At 41.5% G+C, this 20,726-nt stretch overlaps 1 protein-coding gene across 1 annotated transcript in view; it reads left to right on the forward strand.

Annotated features, from left to right (window-relative positions):
- Positions 1 to 2,008: 2,008 nt before the first annotated feature.
- The window catches only part of KYNU (kynureninase), a 58,627-nt gene continuing 39,909 nt past the window's right edge, over positions 2,009 to 20,726 (forward strand). The window contains exons 1-4 of the mRNA XM_036386850.2: positions 2,009 to 2,017; positions 7,161 to 7,350; positions 12,645 to 12,765; positions 19,402 to 19,484. Of these exons, the coding sequence (XP_036242743.1) occupies positions 7,182 to 7,350; positions 12,645 to 12,765; positions 19,402 to 19,484 (373 nt within the window). The 5' untranslated portion in view covers positions 2,009 to 2,017; positions 7,161 to 7,181. The remainder of the gene's footprint in view (positions 2,018 to 7,160; positions 7,351 to 12,644; positions 12,766 to 19,401; positions 19,485 to 20,726) is intronic.

Below are 20,726 nucleotides of genomic sequence, written 5' to 3' on the forward strand. Positions count from 1 at the left end.
GGGCACAGCAAATAACTGGGGGAGGCTGATATGAAGAAATCTCAGCACACCCAAGGATGTGGCTGGCAGTGGGTGGCTCAGTGTTACAAGGTAAGGAAGCTGCTGGTGTGGGAAATGTGTTTTCCTGCCCACCCCTCAATCCCTTCTCTGCCCCAAGTACCCCACACAGGCCTTAGTTACAGACACACAGAGCTCCTTTTAATATTCTTTTTCCTTCTCTAAGCTGTCAGATGTCCTTGCCTTCCTATCATGCTCCTAACGGCTCCTTTGAGAGGGTGAGGGCTGAGCTGCCCTCAGTTGCATTCTCTGCCACACAGACCTGTGCCTGCTGGGACTTTGGCCATCTTGTGTGGCCTCACTCCCTTGTACATCGGTCTTGCTGTAACTTACAGCAGCTGCAACACAAAGAAAAAAACACACACAAAAAAGAAACATCAAGAAAAAAAATTCAAAAAAACCCCAGACCGTTTTACTTCTTCTACAGCTAAAAAAAAAAAAAAATGTATCCAGGCTATATGTTTGATCCTTGAATTTAAGGGCAAAGGATTTTGTCTCAGTTTTCCTTTCATTCCAGCAGAAGGGTTGAGAAGAATAGTTGGGAAGAAGGGGTCAATATTCCAATTCTCATAAAAGTCTGCAAGCATATGGCCTTTGCCAGCACAGCTGCTTTCCTGCCACCATCCACAATCAAGGTTAAAATGCACGATGCTCATTCAAAGGGAAATGCAGTGGGAAAATTTTCACTCCACTGTTTGTGCAGTTTTATTTCCAAAGGCAAATTGAAAAGTTGCAGCGTATTTCAGCTTGTTTTGACCTAAATGGCCAACCAAACAAGAAATAAATACCCTTTTGGGCTGTATTTGACTTTGGATCCCTTTTGCTTCAGTAGCTGAAGTGCCCCAATCTCCTGCTTCTTTCCCAGACCAGACTCCTGGCAGGATAAAGTTTCTTGAGCAGCAGTCCCATTGTCTTGCTGGTGGAGTAAACAAGCTGAGTTAGTGAGAAGCCCCAGAAAAAGTAATTTGACAGTGCAAAAGAGGGCAATGATACTCCAGGAACTGATGGATAGAGGTCAGCTCTATTTTGGGTCAATATTAAGTGCTCTGTGTGCTTGTTTTGTTGGGCTTTTTTCTAGCAAAGAAGATGAAATGTTACAGTTCAAGAGTGTCATGTCTATTGGTGCTTACTGAAAATGGAAATCCAGATAATAAACAAGCATTACTGCAGGGGTCTGGGCACACAGAACTCCAGGATGGAGATGTATCTCTGAATTACATTGTTAGTCCACAACTCTGACCCTCCTGCCCCTATATCTCTCCTCACAGTTCCGTTATATATTTTGGTGGTTTTTCTCTCTTTTTTTTTAATTTTTTTTTTTATTTTTTTTAACCCTCCTCTGAAGCTTCACAGAGGCTGTATGGAAACAATTTTTCTTCTCCTGTATTCCTGTGTTCTAGCTGTGGGTAGGAATGGGTGTCACACTAACTTGAATGGAGGGGATTGAGCAAACACGGGGCTGGTTCGAGAGAATGTTTATAGAGAGCAAAGAGAGATATCAACTCTATTCATTCCTGATTTCACCTTCAATTCTTCTTCTGTTTTCCACCCTGGCAAATCTGCATTCTGTGTAAATTCCCACCACTCCCTCTGCCATGTGATTGCAAACACTACTGGCTTCTTGCTGCTCTGCTATCTATTGTCTCCTTCATGAAAGTAAAAGAGTTTGGTTTAAACCCACTTTCATTGCAGCTGTGTTTATTTTCCCATGCCCATATGGAAGAGGGATGCGTTCTTAATTTAATCAGAGCTTTAAATTTCACCACAGTGGCAAAGGAAAATATAATAACAGGAGAAATAATTATATATACACCTGGTTTTTGGTTAACTCGGAGATCATGTGGTGGTGGGGTCAGAGTCTGGGGAGCCAGGCACGTGACTGTGGCTGTTTCTCCATGCAGCAATGAGTATTTGCTCAGGAGTTTCATCACCCCTCCCAGGAAGGGCTGCCGACCACAGGGTAACGTGGTTTCACTCCAGAGCAGAAAAGATGAATTTTCTATGTAAAATTACTTTTAGCACCATAGTGCTTCTTGACATGAAGGTCAATAAGTGCCTAAATTACTCAAAGTAACTGAGTTTATTATAATTCCTCTCTGTCACATTCCCTTGCTGCAGCTGTGACACTGCGCTGTTTAACTTATTTAATTATACAGTGGTGGTTGCTGCTGCATGTCTGTTGTTGGGGATGTTTTGAATATTTAGATTTTTCTTTCTCTCTGGTTCCATAATTTAAACAAATTCACTGAAGTGTATTTAACCTGAAGTAATCTAGGCTGCATGCTGCTTTGGGCTGTGCTGTTTTAGAAACTTCCTTCTGCACAATCATTCTCAAGCAAAGCAATTTCTTTGGTGTAAGGACGGGAAGAGAATCAGCCCTTACAGTTCTGGAGTTCCTCTTTTGTTTGTTTTCTGCACCAGCCTCAATGACGGCGCTATTGGTGCTTTCAGTGGGTGTATTTTGACAGCAACCTTCCCCACTCACACATGTGCACACCCCCAGTTTTCCTCCCCAAAGGGTGCATCAGGACACCAGCCCCACCATATCAAAGGTCTGTGGGCTGAGCTGTGTTTAGCAATCTGGAGAGCAGCTATTGGAGGGCAGAGAGGGCAGGACATTTCCATGATAAACCCTTTTCCCTTCAGGATACAGCGTAAAGTAGGGATTCACTGTGTGCCTGTCAGCACTGTGCTGGGTAGGAAGACTGTGAGTAGCATCTTGGAATATTTAAAGAAAATGTTTTAAGGGGAGGGTTAAGGGAACTTTACTTTTTTTCTTTTTTTTTGGTTTTTTTTTTTGGTTTTTTTTTTGTTTCTACAAAGACATCAAGACAGAGGGGAGATCCATAAAGATACAAGCAGATCTAAAGCAGGACAAATTATCATTTTATAATTAAGCCTAATGGACCTTCTTGAGGAGGTTTGATAAGACGACTTGCTAATATTCACTTTTTTTTTTATTATTTAGTCAGTAAATTATGCATAAAGGACAAAACTGAAATAATCACCCAGACATTCGTGTCACTTGTGCCTGACTAATTCTCATCCATTGTCTTTCATAGCTTTAAAATGGGAAATAAGTACTAGAGGCCAATGTTTGATAGAGGCTGATAAATTATGGAAAAATGACTTTTTTTTCTTAATATAAGTTGCATGTGATCTTTTTGAATATGAAAGAATGCCTACAGTCATAGTTGAGTTTTTACATTGAATCAGGGTGTAGTACAAGCAAGTCCTGTGGAAGAGCAAAAGAACAAAGAAAGAAGAAAAAAGTAAAAATATACTGACTTGTCATCTCTTAAGTCAAAAGTTGTAATAAATTTTCAAGGAAAGCAAGAAGAAAACCTGGTCTAGTGGAAGGTGTCTCTGCCCATGGCAGGGATTGGAACAAAGTGGCCTATAAAATCCCTTCCAACCCAAACCATTCTGGGATTAAATGAAAACACCTGAATTACTTTTTTTTGGAGTAGGTAGTGGGGACAAATTGTTTCACTTAAAATATTCTTTTTTTCTCTAAGCTGTATAAAAAAAACATTCTGATAAGGAGCTATGTTTATCAAAGTGGGAAATGCCTTTTTCTCTGATGGGTCTGAATTTCAGTTTGAAGAGGTTACTGAATATTGTTTTCAGATATAAGGAGAGAAAGTGTGCTGTTCTTATACAAATGTGTTTGCTCTACATGTAGAAAACAGCAAATGAATCATGAATTATTGTAAAAGAGTTGCACAGGACTCTATCTGAAAAAAAAAAACAAAAACAACGAATAATGCCAGTCAGAGTTAAGGGGAATGGGAAAAGCCAACCCCAAGCAATTCTGGGATTCCTCTCTTTGAAGCCTAATTCCCACTCAAAGGGCAAAAGTACTTTCTTATGCTGGTCTCAGAATTGGATCTCTGGGATTTCATTCCCCAACAGGATTTTGATTGATTTTATTTTAGTTGTTTTATCTTATTTCATAATGTTTGTATTAAATCAGATACCCCTGAGCACTTATTTTTTTTAACTTCTAGATCTCTGTATTTAATATTATATTTGTTGTCAAAATCTAATGTCAATAAGAGTCACAATAAATGTAAGTCATTGGTCAGATGCAGCAATGACAGGGAACCAAGAGCCTGATCCAGGAATTGCTGTCTAGAATAGAAACACTTATTGATTTCAGTGAGGTTTGGATCAGGCCTCAAATGGAACCAAAACCCATCTGTGCTTGCCAGGTGGGTCAGTGGATGACCTGGGAGATGATGGCCACAAATCCACAGCAATAACTGGGTGCCCTTGCTAAAGAAATGGTGACTGCTGAGATGAATCATAGGAATTCCTAAATAATAGGGAGTTGTGCTGTGTTCATGTGGTGTAGAGCAGGGAATCCACAGGCTGGGTGAGAAGAATGGGGTTATAATACCAAACAGTCCTTCAAGCACCCTTATCATCCACCTCCTTATTACAAATTTCAGGGCAATTACCTCAGTGGTCCCAGGAGATGAACACTGGAGGCTCTCAAACCCCCTTTAGGCTGTTTTCAGAAGATGACAGAGGTGATGGCAATACTTCCTAGGGACCATGGGGGCTGAGCATCACAGAGCAAATACTCATAACTCAAGATTGATCTGTTTAGAGAGCTGAGAAGGCTCCTCACCTCCAGGAGGTATGTCACCAGGGAGTAAAATTAAATAAAAAAAAAAGATGAAAATCCAGGCATTAACTTGAGTGGGAAGGAGATTTTACAGAAAATACTGCACTGGCAATTATTTTACCTAGAAAGAGACAGTCAGGGAGACATGAGTTTGAATCCCTCATCTAAGGATTTTTTTACATAATTTGCATTAAGTGCTCATTATTAAAAACAGAAAGCTCTATCTTTATTATGTATGTGCTGGACATGCTTTGATAATGGGATTGGGACATCCATGCTGGGGTTGTAAATCAAATAAACAAGCCTTGGAAACAAAACCTAGTTCTGCTTTCCAAGTGCTGATCCAAGTGTTGCTCGGAAATAAGCTCTCATTAATCCTGTAATTTGGGGAAGTGAAACTTGAGTTACTCCATGTGTATGATGAGGTGACTGTGTTAGTGATGGCCATGGGGTCTGTGACCATACCTTGCTTTTCTTGTTGGTTCACAACATCTGGAGGAAATCAAGCTCCCTAAGCCATCCTGGTGCACCAAATCAGGTGCAGAAGGTCCTGACCTGCAGAAGGGCACATCTGTGACTGACACCCAGCAGGGAGCAGAGCTCTTGGAGCAGCTGCTCAGCTGTGGTGGAGCTGAGGAGCAGCTCCCTGGGGCACAGGGAGCCTGGTCACACCTTCCTCAGGGCTTTAAGTGGGGTGCAGCTCTTTGGGAGTTGGGGCCACTTGAGCGTCACACCCAGCTCCCAGTCTGGCTGTAGCCCTCTGCCTCCTAGAAACCTTGAATAGCACTCTGAAAATCAAGATGCTATTTTTTTTTTTCCCAAACATTTTTCCATTTTATTTTTCTTTTCCCCAGCTGAATGATGATTAGGGTGAATGAGTAGGAATGATAAATTTGGTGACAATGAGGAGGTGTGAACAACCTGTGTGGAGACAGCATAAAAATAGGATGTCTCCAATAAATCCCAGGGGAGGGTGAACATTAGCTAAATGAAAACTGTTGTTTTAAAGAACTCTGCTGCTATTTTTTATTTTTTTTTTTATTTTAACTCTGCATGCTGGTGGGAGGGGAAAAATTGTTACTGTGTAAGATATCAGCCTTATAATAATAAAATAATAATAATAAAACCAAATGATAGCAGATTAAAGCAGGTAAGTAGCATCATGCTGGCCATTTGGCCAGAGTATAAACAGGTTTGGGTTAATTAGCACTAAGGAGGCCGTGCTGCTTGGGGAGTTTATATTTAAATACCAACCGTTGTCCTTCCCATATGTGTTGACAAAGCTCTTCTCAATAGTCATCTGTTGTTCTATCCACAGCTTGTTTCTGATAGCTACATGCAGGATATTTTGGCTTTAAGAAATGAGAGCTTATGGAAGATATGTGCTTCAAGAGTTTTCTTTCTCAAACAGAGAAAAAAAAAGTAATATTCTCTGGTGGCTCTGTTTTCCTTGTTATGTGCTAATCTATCCTATTTCAGCCTATCCCCTCGAGGGGTCCTTTGCACCAAGACTCTTGGGGATGTTAAAAAGGCAGAGAATGTTGTGTGGTGTAACTACACATTTCCCTAAACTGGGGCAGCCACCAAGCACCTCACTGAGCCTCTTGGCTGCCTGCTGCCACAAAACACAGCAGGGAAGTCTTGCCCTAAAGTGCAGAGTATGTGCTGCAAACCTTCTCTGCCAATTGTAAAGCCAAGCGCACAAGTGCTGACTGGAGCACAGTGGCGTCTCTGAGCATTACAGTTACAGGACTGTTTTCATATCAAGATCAACGAGCTTGCAAATTTTGCAGTTAGTTTTGGGCGTTCTCTTAGAATTCGTGGTCTGTCATTTTTCTGATTTCACTTGGGCTTCTCTCCTTTCCTGGGAGAAAGAGATCTAAACCAGCAGGATATTTGGTGTAGCTGAAAGGAAATATTAATTCAAGGCCCTGATTTTGAAAGCTGTGCTTGCCTGACACCTGCATCCTGCCTGCTCTGCCCTTGCACATGAGCACGGCCGTATACAAACACCCCCTCCAATTTTTGAGGCAAAACATGCTGAAAGGGGCTGAACATTGGAAAATGTGGAAACAACTTCAATGCATCTGTGCACCTGCTATTCTTAGGAGCTCAGACTGCAGAAACAATAATGCTGCCTCTGGCTTTGACGTCTCCAGACTGTGAGTGACACTCCAGCATTTGGAGCTGCTGTCAGTCTGGTGGGAACACTTAGAAGAGGCTGATAAAGTTTAAAAAGGGAAGAGCTTTGTATCTGTAGAAGGGAAAGAAAAAAAGCCTTTGGGGGTTACAGCAATATGTTGCCTTGGAAATATTTGATCAGGTTTACTATTCTATTCAGACACTTCACTTTTTAAAAGCTTTAAATCAAGGAAGTTTGGGTCTTGAATGGTGCAGCTTTAGTGGCTGCTTATCAGCCACTTGTGACTATGCAAACTGCAGAAGCTAAACTGCCATTTCTGATTTTCAGGTGAAATTAAATGACCTGAAAATGGATCCGTCTTCTCCTGTGCTCCCAGCAAGCATTTTGGAACAAACTGCCTTGCAGCTCGGTTGCAGCCCCACGGACAAAAAGCTTGCTCTTCACTTAGATGAAAAAGATGAGTTAAAGCATCTTCGGGAATGTTTCTGTGTCCCCAAAGTCAAGGATCTGCCTCCAAGTGAGAGTTATAATTGTTGTTGAGGGAGAGGGAGGGGGAAAGGGCTGGGCTTCACATCTTCTGCATGTGTTTATCACAATTCTTTGGAAATCATCGTCACTTATGAGATAATTGAGCAATTGTAGTCATATCTGAGCACAGAATGTCCCCGCTGTTGCTAAATCAATCCATCAGCTTATTCTAGCACCAAAAGCTCTATGTTCTCGTTGCCATCCTGAATCAAATGTGAGGATACAGTACTTATGTGGTGCTTATGCTGTCAGTCAGCAGCTTTGAACAATGTAGTGACTGATTGAAAATTACAGGCAGGAGCTTTTCTGTCTAATGGCTCGAAACATCAGCCTCGCTCGGATAGTTCAGAGCAGTTGCTTCCTTGGTGTGATTCAGCTTGGAATTATCTGTCTGGTTACAATTATTTTAGTTAATGAAAGAGGCAGTATATATATTATGTGAACATTTATGTCTTATTGCTGGTGGTGCAGCTATTTTCTCACTGAGGCCAAATGGAACACTGTGCCTCAGAACAAATAATTGATCTGAGCAAATAATTCATAATGAAGCTTTTATTTGAAGATATTTTCCACTTTCCTCATGAATTGCCTAAAAATAGACAGCACCTGACTTCAGTGAAGCTATGTGAAATTGTTCTGGACATTTTTCTCCTTCTTTCCTGTTCCACAGGTTGCTTTGAGGAGCCTGTGGCATGTCTGGGCATGGGGAGGGCTTGGTGTGGAAGCAGGAGGGGTGGAAAAGGGGGTTCAGGCTGAGAGGGAAGCATTTGCTTGGGGTTAGCACCCCCAGACCATCAAAACTAAAACCCAGCTCCAACTTTTTTATGATGCCTGCAATAGCCACCATGTTTAGCCACATTCGTGCAGGGAAACCTGGTGGGAGCAGCCACCTATGGAGGCAGCAAGGTCCTGGTCTCTCCTCCTGCTGCTTCCCAAGCCCTGTCTGGCTTTATTTTTGTCTCAGTTACCTGTGCTGGCTCTGCAGGCCCTGGTCACTGCACACTGGAGAAATGGCAGATTTATTTCCTGAGATGGTGAACACACACAGGCACAGTCACTCTCCTCCTTTCCTGCCTTGGCTAAATGTTCCTATTGATAATGAAAGGAAAAGATATGATAGAACTTCCTTGCCATTTCTTTTCCCAATTAGCGCAGACAGAATTTTCTGCAGGTTTTCTTTTTCTGAAAGGACATTACTGATGGTAAATGAGAAATTACAGGTGCATTCACCAAAGTGTGTCTAGTAAGGGACTATGATAGAAAATGGTGTCAATAGTCTGAATTCCTGGACATCTTTTGAAACAGTCTGTCTTCAGTATCTTCCTGCTGAGCAATGATGAGTGTTGGGAATGCAGTCTGCTCCTGCCCTTGGGACACGGGGATGATAAATCTCAGTTCTCTGTGTTCTGGTGGCATTGGCTTATCTTTCCCCACATTTAAATCCTTGAGTTGTGCTGTTTCTATTATTCAGAGCAGGACTGGACACTTTGTAAATATTTAAACTATGTGCTTCCTCCGTGCCCCTGTAACTTTTCTTTTTCATTTTTTTTTTACCCTGGTCACTTGAGAGTTTCCTAAACCCCCTCTGTTTGCTTGGATATTTGACTATTCTGTACTCAAAGCTCCTTCAGCTGCCACCATGGTGCTGCAAGATGTGCCACTGAAGCTGGAAAGATGCTGGAACACAGTTCCCATGGCAGTGGTGCTGCTGGAATCCAGCCCAAGCTGGAGCAGCTGGATCTTTGACTGCAGAATGTCAAATGTCTCTCCAGGATATCAAAGGTCACTTTTCAGTGTAGTGTTGTAGGAGCTTCAGATTAAAGAATCTTCTGAGAAGTAGAAGTAGAGGTTTTGATACCCACGTGACAGTTTTGGTTTCTTCCCTTTCAATGTCCACTATTATTTGATTTTCAATCACTACAATATTTAGACCCAAGGACTGCTGCTGTGGGGTTTTCCCCTTGCAGCAGTCTAATATTTAGTCCCCAGACTGTGGGGGTATTCCCGCTAATATTTAGATATTCCCCCTAATATTTAGTCCCCAGACTGTGGATAAATGTGTTTTAGTGAGGATAAACAATGTACAAAGTAGTACCAGTTGGAAAGCACAGAGAACCCATCATTCTGGTGTTCCTAAATTGAGGGGTTTTTCCCTCTCCTTTTTTTCCTGTCCTTCTTCTTTTCTGTGCTTCAGCTGTCATCAAGAACAGCTTCCCTGCTGAAGAGCAGCAGGGGTGTAAATATATTTATATATTTACATTGTGTGACTATAGCATAGAGACAGATCTGCCATGACATTTATCTGCGCCCAGGAGCGGATGCTAGATAACACGTTCCTGAAGATAAATGTCATTCCAGATATTAGCCATCAAATATTCTTTATATATTTACATAAAGCATTACAATGAGGCTTTAAAATGAAACCTTACGAGAAGCAGATGAGAACATCCATAGGAGACAACGGTGAGATGACGTACAGGAAAATATTTAGGAAGTCATTAGAATAGTTTAATTTAGTTATCAAGTTATAAACTGCCAGGGCTGTTTATTTGCTGTATCCATCAAGGGGAAAGCAGCAGCAGCCTAACTCCCTGCAAATCTGGGAGGTTTTATGGGCAAGCATGAGGGGCAAAGCTCAGGTGAGCAAATGAGGCAAAGATGACACAAGAAGACTTAGGGAAATGTTTGGATCCCGTAGTTCTTCTCCAAGCTGACAACAAAGTCTCTTTATCCTCTCTTTGTGCGTCCCAGGAAGGAGGCAGAAATGGCCTGGGCACCAAATCACCCATCTCATGAAGGCTATGGCTCCTGCTTTGTCACCTGCTAAAGGAGTAGGGTGCCTTTTGGTTTCTTGGGAATAAAAAGATGCCCTGGAGTGAAAGAGCTGAGCTGTATTTCCAGAAGAAATGGTTAAAAGTAGTGGTTAACCATAAAAATCTGGCTTTTTGGAGGGCTGGCAAGTGGGGTACATGCAGTTGTGAAAGTGGAGATCTTTTATCCTTCAGCTAAGGACAGAGCTCAGATAGGTACAAGCAGATTTAGTCCTTCCATTCTGATTAATGAACCCATTACATTTTTCCCTTTTATTTGGACTGAATATTTCTGACAATAAACTTGCTTTTCCTTTTAGGTTTAAAAGGTATAGAAGTGCATCTTCAATGATGCACCCAATAATGAATGGGTATAATTAGTATGCAAAGTAATGTATATGATTAGATTTGACCAGTTTGCAGAAATCTGAGAAGGTGTGTAAATATATAATATATTTAATTAATCTTAACTCAAATGTATTTTTTGATCCAGGCTACTCTAAAAACACATTTCAATATTTCTTTTTTTCTTAGCTTTTATTTCCTCAGTTGTGTTTATTTCCTGTTAGAATATTTCAATATGGATTTCAAATCAACCACAGCTCCTCCAGAAATTAAAAGGGCCTACACCATGAAAAATAAATGTAATCTGGGGAAAGACAAGTGCTAGGAAAAAAGAATATCACAGTGAATGTAGAGTTGTTGGAGGTGCCGATCAGGAGAAATTACAAAGATGGTGAAAAAAATGAGCAGCAATGGTCTAAAATTAATATTTTAGTGATGTCAGAGAGGGGGAAGTAAAGAGCTTTTTGTCAAAAGGAAAAAAAGTTCATCCAGGATTAGAGTTGATAACATATCAAGAAAAGAATATCAAAAGGAGCAGGCAGAAGTGTATTAAAATAACTTTGTCCAAAAGGCAATGCCCTGTCTCTCCAAGGTGAACAGATGTGTTTTTATTTAGAAAGGACTGTGGTGCAAGAAAATCTGCCTTGTTGATGATTCCTCACCTGTTTTAGTGCTTGGAGAGCACTGGTGAGATGGAGCTTGAGATTCTTGAGCAAGGATCCTTCTGTCTAACCCCAGGGGGACAGCGTTATTGTGTTTCTTGGTAGGAAAAGAACTTTTAATAGAATCAGTTTGGGGGCATGGATGATATTTATGCCTCTCTGTTTTCATTCATATTACAATGGAGATGAAAAACAGACAGAGTATCTGCAAAACAGATTAGGCTGAGATTGCTCTCTGACTTACGCTTTATAAAAGCCTCTAAAACTTTAATTAAGAAATTACCCAAGTTGTCTATACTCTTGAAAAATGTGTTTCTGGGGAAGTTCAATGAAATTGGTAATTGTTAGTGCAAAAGGTAGTAAGAAACCTTTTCCAGGCTGTTTTTCTACAGGCCTTACAAAATTTTCACAGACTGCATTGCAATCTTATGGTTCATTTTTAGCATGTATCTTAACATGCTCATTCATTTGGTCCTTATTCTGAGGGATATCAATTGTATTTATCTAAATTATATGTGATGTTAGCTTTCAGGAGTATTGTAAGTATAGGTAGGTATAGACAAATGCAAATTGCCACTTCTAGAAGGTCACCATCACTTGTCCCTCCAAGAATCTCTAACATGAGAAATAACAGAAGAAGGCTGTGTTAGGATTGATAGATGATGACATAGGGTAATTAGATTGCTCAGAACCTCACTAGAGCTATTATTTATAAATTTCTACTGCCTTGCTTTTCTCCTAATCATTGAAAGGATTTGTCAACATAGATTTGCTCCTTCTCCTCAGACAATGACATGAAGTGCAGCCTACAGTATTTGCTGACAAGACAAAAACTTTTAGGACTGCTTTAAAATATTTTCCTCAACAATTACATGTTCTCTAAATAGAGATTTAATTGTGCAGGGACAACTTAATGAAAGACACAGATTTACCTAGTCCTAACTTTTGTTAAATGCATGGTTCCAGTAGCTTCATCACTCAGAGTAGGCATATCCTGGTGGTGGAAGAAAAGTGGATAGCCTGATTGGGAAAATACTCCCTGTTGTGAGTACACACAAATTTTATCAGATCTGTTGGTTACAGATCTGATAAAACTGGTGCCAGTGTCTGCTTCTCACAGAGCCCCTGAGAGCTGGGGATTTAGTGGTGCCTGAACTCTCATCAGCTCCAAAAATTGTAGGAGGAAAAGGTGAATAGTTGCAAAACTAAGCAAAACTCCTCCTTAGATGCTCTTCAGGGTTACTTGAGCGATGTTCTGGGAGAGAGGTCAGGATGTGACACCTCTGTTTCAATATGGGGACCATGATGTCCAGGGGATGGGGATGGACAGAGCTCTGGGGTGGCACCTGTGCTTTGGGGTGTGTGCACACCTGCTGGCCCTCCTGTGCTGTGTCCCACATGTGCTGTGGTGACCCTCCAGTGCTCAGTCCCACACGCATTTTTGTTTCTCTGGTTTCCCCCCACAGCTGACCTGACCCTGGTGAATGGAGAGGAGAGCTGTGTGTACTTTGCTGGGAATTCTCTTGGGCTCCAGCCGAGAAAAGTTAAAACTTACTTGGATGAAGAACTGGACAAGTGGGCTCGGACGTGAGTACCCTGTGGGGTGTGCCAGATGCTGACCTGTGCTTCAGAGGAGCTCTTTATTTTGGGGTCTTCCTTGGAACTGCTTGAGCAGCAGCAGAGTGCATTAAAAGTGCTCCAACCCAGGAGTAAAACATGTTCAGTGTTTTCCTAGTGCTGTTTGTATCTCTTTTAAAGGCAAGAGCAGGCAAATAGACCCTTTCAGCTGTGATAGCCCCTGCTATGTGTGTGGCTCTGCTTAGCTCATCTGGAGAACCTGGGCAGTTTAACCCTCCCCACCCTGCAGTGTCTATAAAGTGTCCCTACAAAGCACACAAACCTATTTGGTTGCTGCTGCTTGCTGGTGAATGTGGTGGGGTTCCAGGCTCTGTGATTTTCTAATTAATGTTTTTAGCTGCATGATTCACCCTGCAGGCCTTGCAACAAGCAGCTCCCGTTGAAACAGCACCGAATGCAGGTGATGCTGCTGCCATGCTGGCAGGTTTTTGGCTCCTCTTAAACCAGGTCTCTGCCTGACAAGTTCATTTCATTTAGAAAGAAACATTCCTGTCTTCTCAGTAAGGAGCTGAGTGTGAATTACAACAAGCTTTGCTAAATCAACCTGATGTAAAAGAGACAGGATAAAAGAAGGACACTGCAGGAAAGGGACACTGTCATCATAACAAATGGGGAACCTTTTAATATGCATGAGGGAAAGAAAAAGCTTTTTTTACTCTTTATTTAGGTTTTTTTAATATTATGTTCTGTTCCATTAAGAGTCTGTGCTTTGAGATCTCCTGCACCTGCCTGAGCAGCTGGAGCAGGGATGAGTAAGGAAAATGATGAGTAAAAAACAGAGAACTGAAGGTGGGAAAGGAAAATACCATCCAGATGAGTGAGTGAGCTGGGTGAGAGATGAACTCTTTTATAGGGTGCGGGATATGAGTGGAACAGATGTGATTTCATGGTGAGAGAGCAGAGGAAATATGGAGAGGCAGAAGAGGAAAAATGAATTCTGCTAAGTGGGCAGCCTTGTTTCAGCAGAAACAGTCGAGATGGAGGCTTCTCAATGCAAATGTGAGAAATCTGTAGCTGCTCTTCCACTTGTAAATGTATGAATGCTGGGAGCTCATCAATATGGTTTATTGATTGCTATTTTTCACCTGTATTCTCATAGGTGCGAAGGTTGAGAATGAGTGGGAATGAGTGGGACTTTGGGAAGAGCTTGTTCCTTCTGGTTATTCAGGCAGCACAGCAATCCAGTTTCTCCAGTCATTTGAAAAAATTGCAACCCTGTCCATTTCTGTGCTGTTATCCCACTTTGTCAGGGAAACAGCTGAGCTCCTTCAAAAGGCAGAAGTCAGATAACATTCTTAGAGTGATGCACTGGGACTGCAAACGTTATTTCAGCTCCTCCACTGTATCTTCACTGCCTCACTTCTATTCTTGTGTTTGTCTTTGCTGCAGTGAAAGATGAGTTTTTCCTCAGTGACTGTAAAAACCTGGAAGAAAAAAGGTAGGCAGTGTGCTCCTTCAGATCAAAAGTGCCTTCAGGAACTGTATCTAGGGGGGGAAAATGGCTGAACATTGATTTCAAGCCACTTCAAGAGAAGGGGCACAACCAGAAAGGTTGTTGCCAAAAACACGGCTTGGCCTCAAAAACCTTACCCAGAACAAATCAGAAAGTTTAAAAACAAATTAAAACCAAAACAAAACCACAGTACCAACTAAGCAAAACTCCTCAAATTAAGATCAACAAGGAAACAGGATAAAATCCTGAACCTAAAGCAACTGAGACAGCTAGGGTAGGATCAAGCTGGTTTTGAGGAGAGCAGCGTATGCTTAGAGAAGGTGGCGAATGGAATGCAAAGGAATAGGTGGCTGAAGGTACAGAAATGAGTACTTTTATTCCAGTCACCAAGGACAGCTTAGCAAAACCCATTCTAAGGTGGTTGCTGCTCCCAGCTGAAGGCTGTTCAATGGCTGTTGTGTCAGCAGTGTGGGATGTAGTGGCTCTGGCTTAGATAAATAAGTAGCAAGAATCTAGGAAATGGCATGCAAATTAGGAACATCCATCAAGTGAGCAATGGTATAGATTTTGGCTTTCTTATAAATTGGTTTACTGCATTTTCTGTTTGTTGTGTCTTGGGACCCCTCTCAAAGAGCTGTGAGTCTATTTAAATGGCTTTCACTGCTCATAGTTAAGGGCAAGAGTGAAAAGGAAGATTACCCAGTGCTGGTCAAGGACAGGGGAGCTGTAGCTTCATCTCCAAGTAGTGATGGTAACTCATCAGGCAAACGGCTGGGAGAGAAAAACATGGAAATGCCTCTCTCTTGTTGTGTTTCCTCTCAGTGCTTAGTTCCTTTCCCTCACCTCCACTTTAACTGGTGGGTTCCAGCTCTCATCCTACATGTGCCTCCCACACACCTTCTCTGCATTTGTATTCTTCCTCTCCACATCCCTTCCCACTGTTTCTTATGCTAATGTAGCAAAATTACAAATCCAAGCCACGGGCATTCTTAGTATGGATTTAAAAGCAGCCTCTGAGGCTTCATGTTTCAGTTATGATTTCAGCTAAATCCAAGATTTATTGAATAAGGGGTAAAAAGGGATGAAGAGTTGTTCCCTCATGTTTAGCCTAGAGTAGCCAATAACCCAATGTTTTAAAAGTCCAAACTTCAAGGGACTTTTTTGGTTGGAGGAAGGCCAAGAGATGCTTTGCAGTGCCTTGTTTTCCCCTCTGCCCTGCCAGAACCAGTTAAGTAATTAAAATATTTTATAGAATCATTACTGTGTGTGAGCATACTCACTGCAGCAGGCAATGTCTCTCGTCTGAATAACTCATTAAAGTGGAACAATTAAAACAGAAGGGAGCCTGCTGTAGCCAGTAGTGCTCCTGTGAAGGGCTGGCAGGGTGACTGGGGAGTGGGGAACCTGCTGCACGCAAGTCCTGAGGACTGGAGCTGTAGAGCAAAATTAAGACTGAAAGGGAAAGGATTGTTCTCTGTGGATGTATCAGTGTAGGGGAGGGAAGGAACCACTTATATGAAAAGCATGTTGGCATAGTAAATATAAACAAGGAATTAATAAATTGAAATAAAACATATATAGAGAAATAAAACATATCTATTCTTCTAAGCATTGAAGTGGTCTGGCAAGAGGCTGATATGGACATAGGATATTAACAACCTCCCAGTTTGAGGAAGGCTTTATAACATAACACTTGGAGTAGCAAAGACAATTTTCAGCAAGTCAGAAGGTATCTTTGGGTCTGTGTGCTGAACTAATTCTGCAAGATGTGAGAAGGCTGCAAACAGGAGTGCAGCTTGGCCAAGCCCTGTTGGACATCCCCACCTCTCCTGCCATTCTCAGGACTCTGCCTTTCACCAGGTTGTGTGGTAGAGCTGAAAATTCATCTTTTAATGCCCTGGAATTTTTAGTTTTTTCTTTAATCTGCTGGTCCATACAGTTCTTTTTCTTTTGATATGTCTTCCCCTTTTTTGGCTGTTTCTTTGCTTGAAACCTTGGTCCAACTTAAGAGTCTGTACTGGCTCATTAAATACCTTGCATCATTTTTGGCAAAGGAGCAAGAAGGAAATTTGCACTTGACTAAGATTTGGATGAGCGCAGAAAATTCCTGAAGATGGCAATTAATTTAAATTCCTTTTCTCACCGCCTTTGAAACCCTGGGATCATCTCAAAAAATGTGTTTCTAGCTCCCCTAGCAAGCTTTAAATCAACCAGACCTCAGCGAATAAAACGTGGAATTATGATTTCCTGCCAAACTGAAAATAAAATGGTAACCAACTAAAAATTAATTTGCACAATGAGAAACCCTCATAGAAGTTGAAGAAATATCTGTTTGTCTGATGCTCTGCGATTTGATGGGTGAAGTTCGTTATTCATTAATTTGGATACCTCAATTTAAATCTCTTTTGCTACCTGGGGTGCAGGGGAGGAAAAGGCTCTCCATGTATGAGGGGAATGCCAGGAGCACTGCACTTGTGTCCTTAAAGATTATTACCCCCAGTGCCTACCAGAGCTGAGAGAGGGGTGGCATAATATACAGAGATATAAATTCTCTGAGGCACAGCATAGAATTTTACAACCTAAATGTAATAGGATGTATTGTGCCATCAGCAAAGTCTACAGAGTTTCATGTGATTAAAATAAAAAAAAAGGGTCCAAGAATATGCTTTTAACTACCATTTTAGAGGCAATAATTTTTGTCTCTTGGCATTTATATTTGCCATCAAGAGGGAGGCAAGCTGTAAGCTGGGCCATAATAATAATAATAAGAATAATAATAAATGCTGCCTCTCCCTTCTTTCAATATGGTTAAATGTCCATGTTTTCTTCTCAAAATAAAACATTCTCATGACCAAAATCTCACAACTGTTTTCATGATAACTTGGAAATTTATTCTGAAATTTTGATAGTCCTGTGTGCTGATAGAGAGAACTTTCATTAGTAAATTCCCATTAGGATGACACTAATGGCTATAAAATCAGGGAAAGCTAATGAAAGAGAATCCCATAGGTAGTTAGGACTTATTTTTCCCATCTTATTATATTTGCTATCCTCTTTCAGAAATACAGATTCCCTCAGGCTGGGAGCTACTGAAAATCTTTGGGGGTTTTATTTTAACAGTCTTTATAATCCTAAAGTCCCTCGATCACTCTATTACAGTTAAGAATAAGACAGGAAATTACCAATAAATGTCTTGCTGTTTGTGAAACATATACCCCCTGTCTTCAGGGAATGCAGCTGCATTGTGGGCTGATACAAGGGAGGAAATTTCAGCACTATTCCTGCCCCTCACAGCATTTTCTCCCCTCCCTACCCACTGCCTTTATTCCTCATCTATGAAATGCTCTTGTAAATGAGGGTTATTTCACACTGCCTGCTCTCTGCTCTCGAGGACTCATCAGAGAGCAATTGTAAAATGGAGGAAAGCAGTCAGCTGCTGTACCAGGACCTCATCCAAACTGAGGAGTAGGGTCCTCCTTGTCGATGTGGGATTGGACTTGTTGAGCGTGGGACGCTGTTTTATCTGTAAGAGATGTTCAGCTGTACCTTTGCACTCCTTCAGCTGTTACTCTAATCTAGCCCAAGATTAAATGGGGTTTTGTAAGGATGAGAAGCTCAACATGGTTAATCCAACTGAGTTTTTTAAAAGCATCAGCTCCCCTATTTTTTTAGGATTGTAGCTCTTTTTTGGAGGTATCTCTATGAGGTGTGAATTAGACCCAAGTCAATCAAAAAGGGTCTGACTGTAAACGCCCAGGTAATTTTTGCAAGAGACTGATATTCTACCTGAGAAAGAAAAGTATGAGGTGGATAGGGAAAATCAATCTTTTAAATAGCCTTGAGGATGGGGTAGTGGCTCATGCATCCTCCTGTCTCAGGTCTTAATCTGCAGCTGTCCTCCTGTGATTTTGAGTGAACGTTGTGGGACGGTTCTTCTTTAAAAGGTTTACTACTTTTCTTTTTTTCCCTTTCTTCTTACATCAAAGCTTTTAGGGCTTCTTCTGCTCTCTACCCAGCTTCCTACTGGCTTTGTCCTTATTTTGAAACAGTTTTATACTCAGCCTCATGCAGCCTGGTGTTTCCAACTCCACAAGTACCCCATGGTGCTCAGCAAATATGAAAATCATCCAGTGTGAGATGGGAGCCCAGAGCAATGTTTCCCTGGATTAGCACCATTATTACTTTTCTCAATCTGCCTCCATTTGCATTTAAATCTGTACTCTACACCCTGCATCTTTAAGAAAATAGGCAACTTTTTATTTATATATGCCTGGCAGATATATAAGAAAACTTAAAAGTTTTCTTCTCTGTCATAACTGAAGGAAAATTTAGTTCTGAGCACTTAATACAGAACTGAATTTATACATCTGTCACCTCAGAGTAGCAGAACACTTGAGTTTAAGGTGACCATATGATCCCTGTAGACAGGATCAGTTTGCAACACAAAGTTTTAAAGTAGCTTTTGTCAACCCAAAAAGCTTTATGCACACTGAGCTCTAGGACAACTTTTCAGGGAGAAGAGAACCAATAAGAATTAGCAAGCAGCTCTGTTGATGCAGGGAAGCACCTGCCCCTGCATGAAGCACCCTCTGGTTTGTGCAGAGGAGTGAGCTCAGACAGGAGATGCAGGAGGGTGGAAATTGTTTCTGACAAGAAAGATTCCTGCCTGGGAGCAAGGCAGTATTTCAGTCTATCATCCTCTGCACCATCTAATGGCCAGCCAGGAATGCAGGTTGTGGAAGTCTGTGGGGTGAGCTCTGCTGTCTGTGCAGTGATGTCAGCCTGGCTTAGCAGGTGCCATCTCACACTGGGATGCCTTGTCCCAGCTTTCCTGTCCCCAGAGTCTTCCAGAGCCCATATAGCCAGGGGGCATGTGAAAAAGATATCATCTTTACTGATGAATTTCTAGAGGAATTTTGTGAGCCAAAATAAATAATTTTCAAGCAACTGAAATCCTGTCATAAACCAATAAATTGCCTTTTGCTCTGAGGTTTAACAGGATGAGAAAAGAGTTGTGCTCAGCTTAGGCATGTCTCGTCCTCCAAATGTGGAGTGTCCAAATCTGAAGTGATTCTTAGGACTGATCCAAATAGAATACCACACCTTTTCATCATTTTTCCCTTCCTTTTCAGAGGTGTCCATGGCCATTTCAATGGCCAGCGCCCGTGGGCTTTGGCAGACGAGTGCCTCCTGGACCTGATGGCTGAGCTGGTTGGTAGGTGTGACGTGCAGGGCAAAACCTTTCTCCAGAAATAAAAACAAATCTAGTTTCTTTAAGACTCAAAGACCTGAAACTTTGTAGGCAGAATTAAGTTCCTTTTATTCTTATGTTTGAAAGCAGGTTTTCTTGTGCATTGGCTAACGTTTTATTTGAAGGCTGTGAGTATTTTAGGGGATGAATGTGTGTGATGTGTATATAATAAAACTAGTTGCAGCAGAGGGTTTCTTGGAGCATCATAAACCACTTGGACTAACACATGAAGCCCTTTTAAAGGGCACTTGGTATTGCAGAGTCTCAGTCACTCTTTCAGAAGTAAAATTATGAACCTTCCCCTTTGATAAATTATTTCTATCTAGACATTTTCTGGTTTTCCTCTTTTCCCTGCAACTAAATCCAGACTCATCTTTGAGAGCTGCTTATGGCAGTGGAGCAGATAATTGGGCAGGACCTGCTATTGATGAGTTCCCATGACCCCGCTGTCCCCTTGAGGAGCCTGCAGTGCTGCAGGACTTGGGCAGGAAGTGCTTCTGGTTATTCCAGAGACTGAGGAGCCCTGGAGACTCCTCCTGGTGAATTTGCCATGAAAGCAGTCAGCTGAGTAGGAATGCAAATCTCCTCTATCACCTCTTACTCTGTGTAGCTGCTGAAATAATCTTTCACTGGGATTTCCTTCAGAGTTCTCTCTGAAGGAGGAAGAGAAATTATCTTGGCCTTGGTCTTTTTCCCCCCAACCCTCCCAGCTGTTGTCAAGGCTAGGTTAGTAGATTTTGGGGAGACCTGGCCCATATTTCAATGTAGGTGTCAAAGGCAACTCTCAATAGTGACTATCAGAACTGAATTATCAGGCCTTCATTTGTGCCATCACTAAGGGAAAATATTGCCCTTATGTTGACCTGCTGTATTCTAGATATTGTAATTTATCGTAATTTCTCTTCCAACTGCAGACAAGTGTTCAATGAGAAAATTATGGGCTTTCTCCTTCAAGAAAAGCAAATAGGACTGGAACAATTGGGAGCAGACACATTAAAGAATGTTTCATGACAAGTTTATTTATAAACTTATAAATAAAATCCCTCTCTGAATTCTTTATGAAGTTTCCAAATAGCTACAATAGTGGGTGTTATTATTGGAGCAGAACAAATGCAATAAATTATTGTTGTAGTTGGCCTATCCATGATGTAAATTCTGAGATAACATGAGTGTGGTTACACTGGGCATCATTGAGCTGTGTAGACA

This window comes from Molothrus ater, chromosome 7, assembly GCF_012460135.2.
Source record: "Molothrus ater isolate BHLD 08-10-18 breed brown headed cowbird chromosome 7, BPBGC_Mater_1.1, whole genome shotgun sequence".
Classification (NCBI taxonomy): domain Eukaryota; kingdom Metazoa; phylum Chordata; class Aves; order Passeriformes; family Icteridae; genus Molothrus; species Molothrus ater.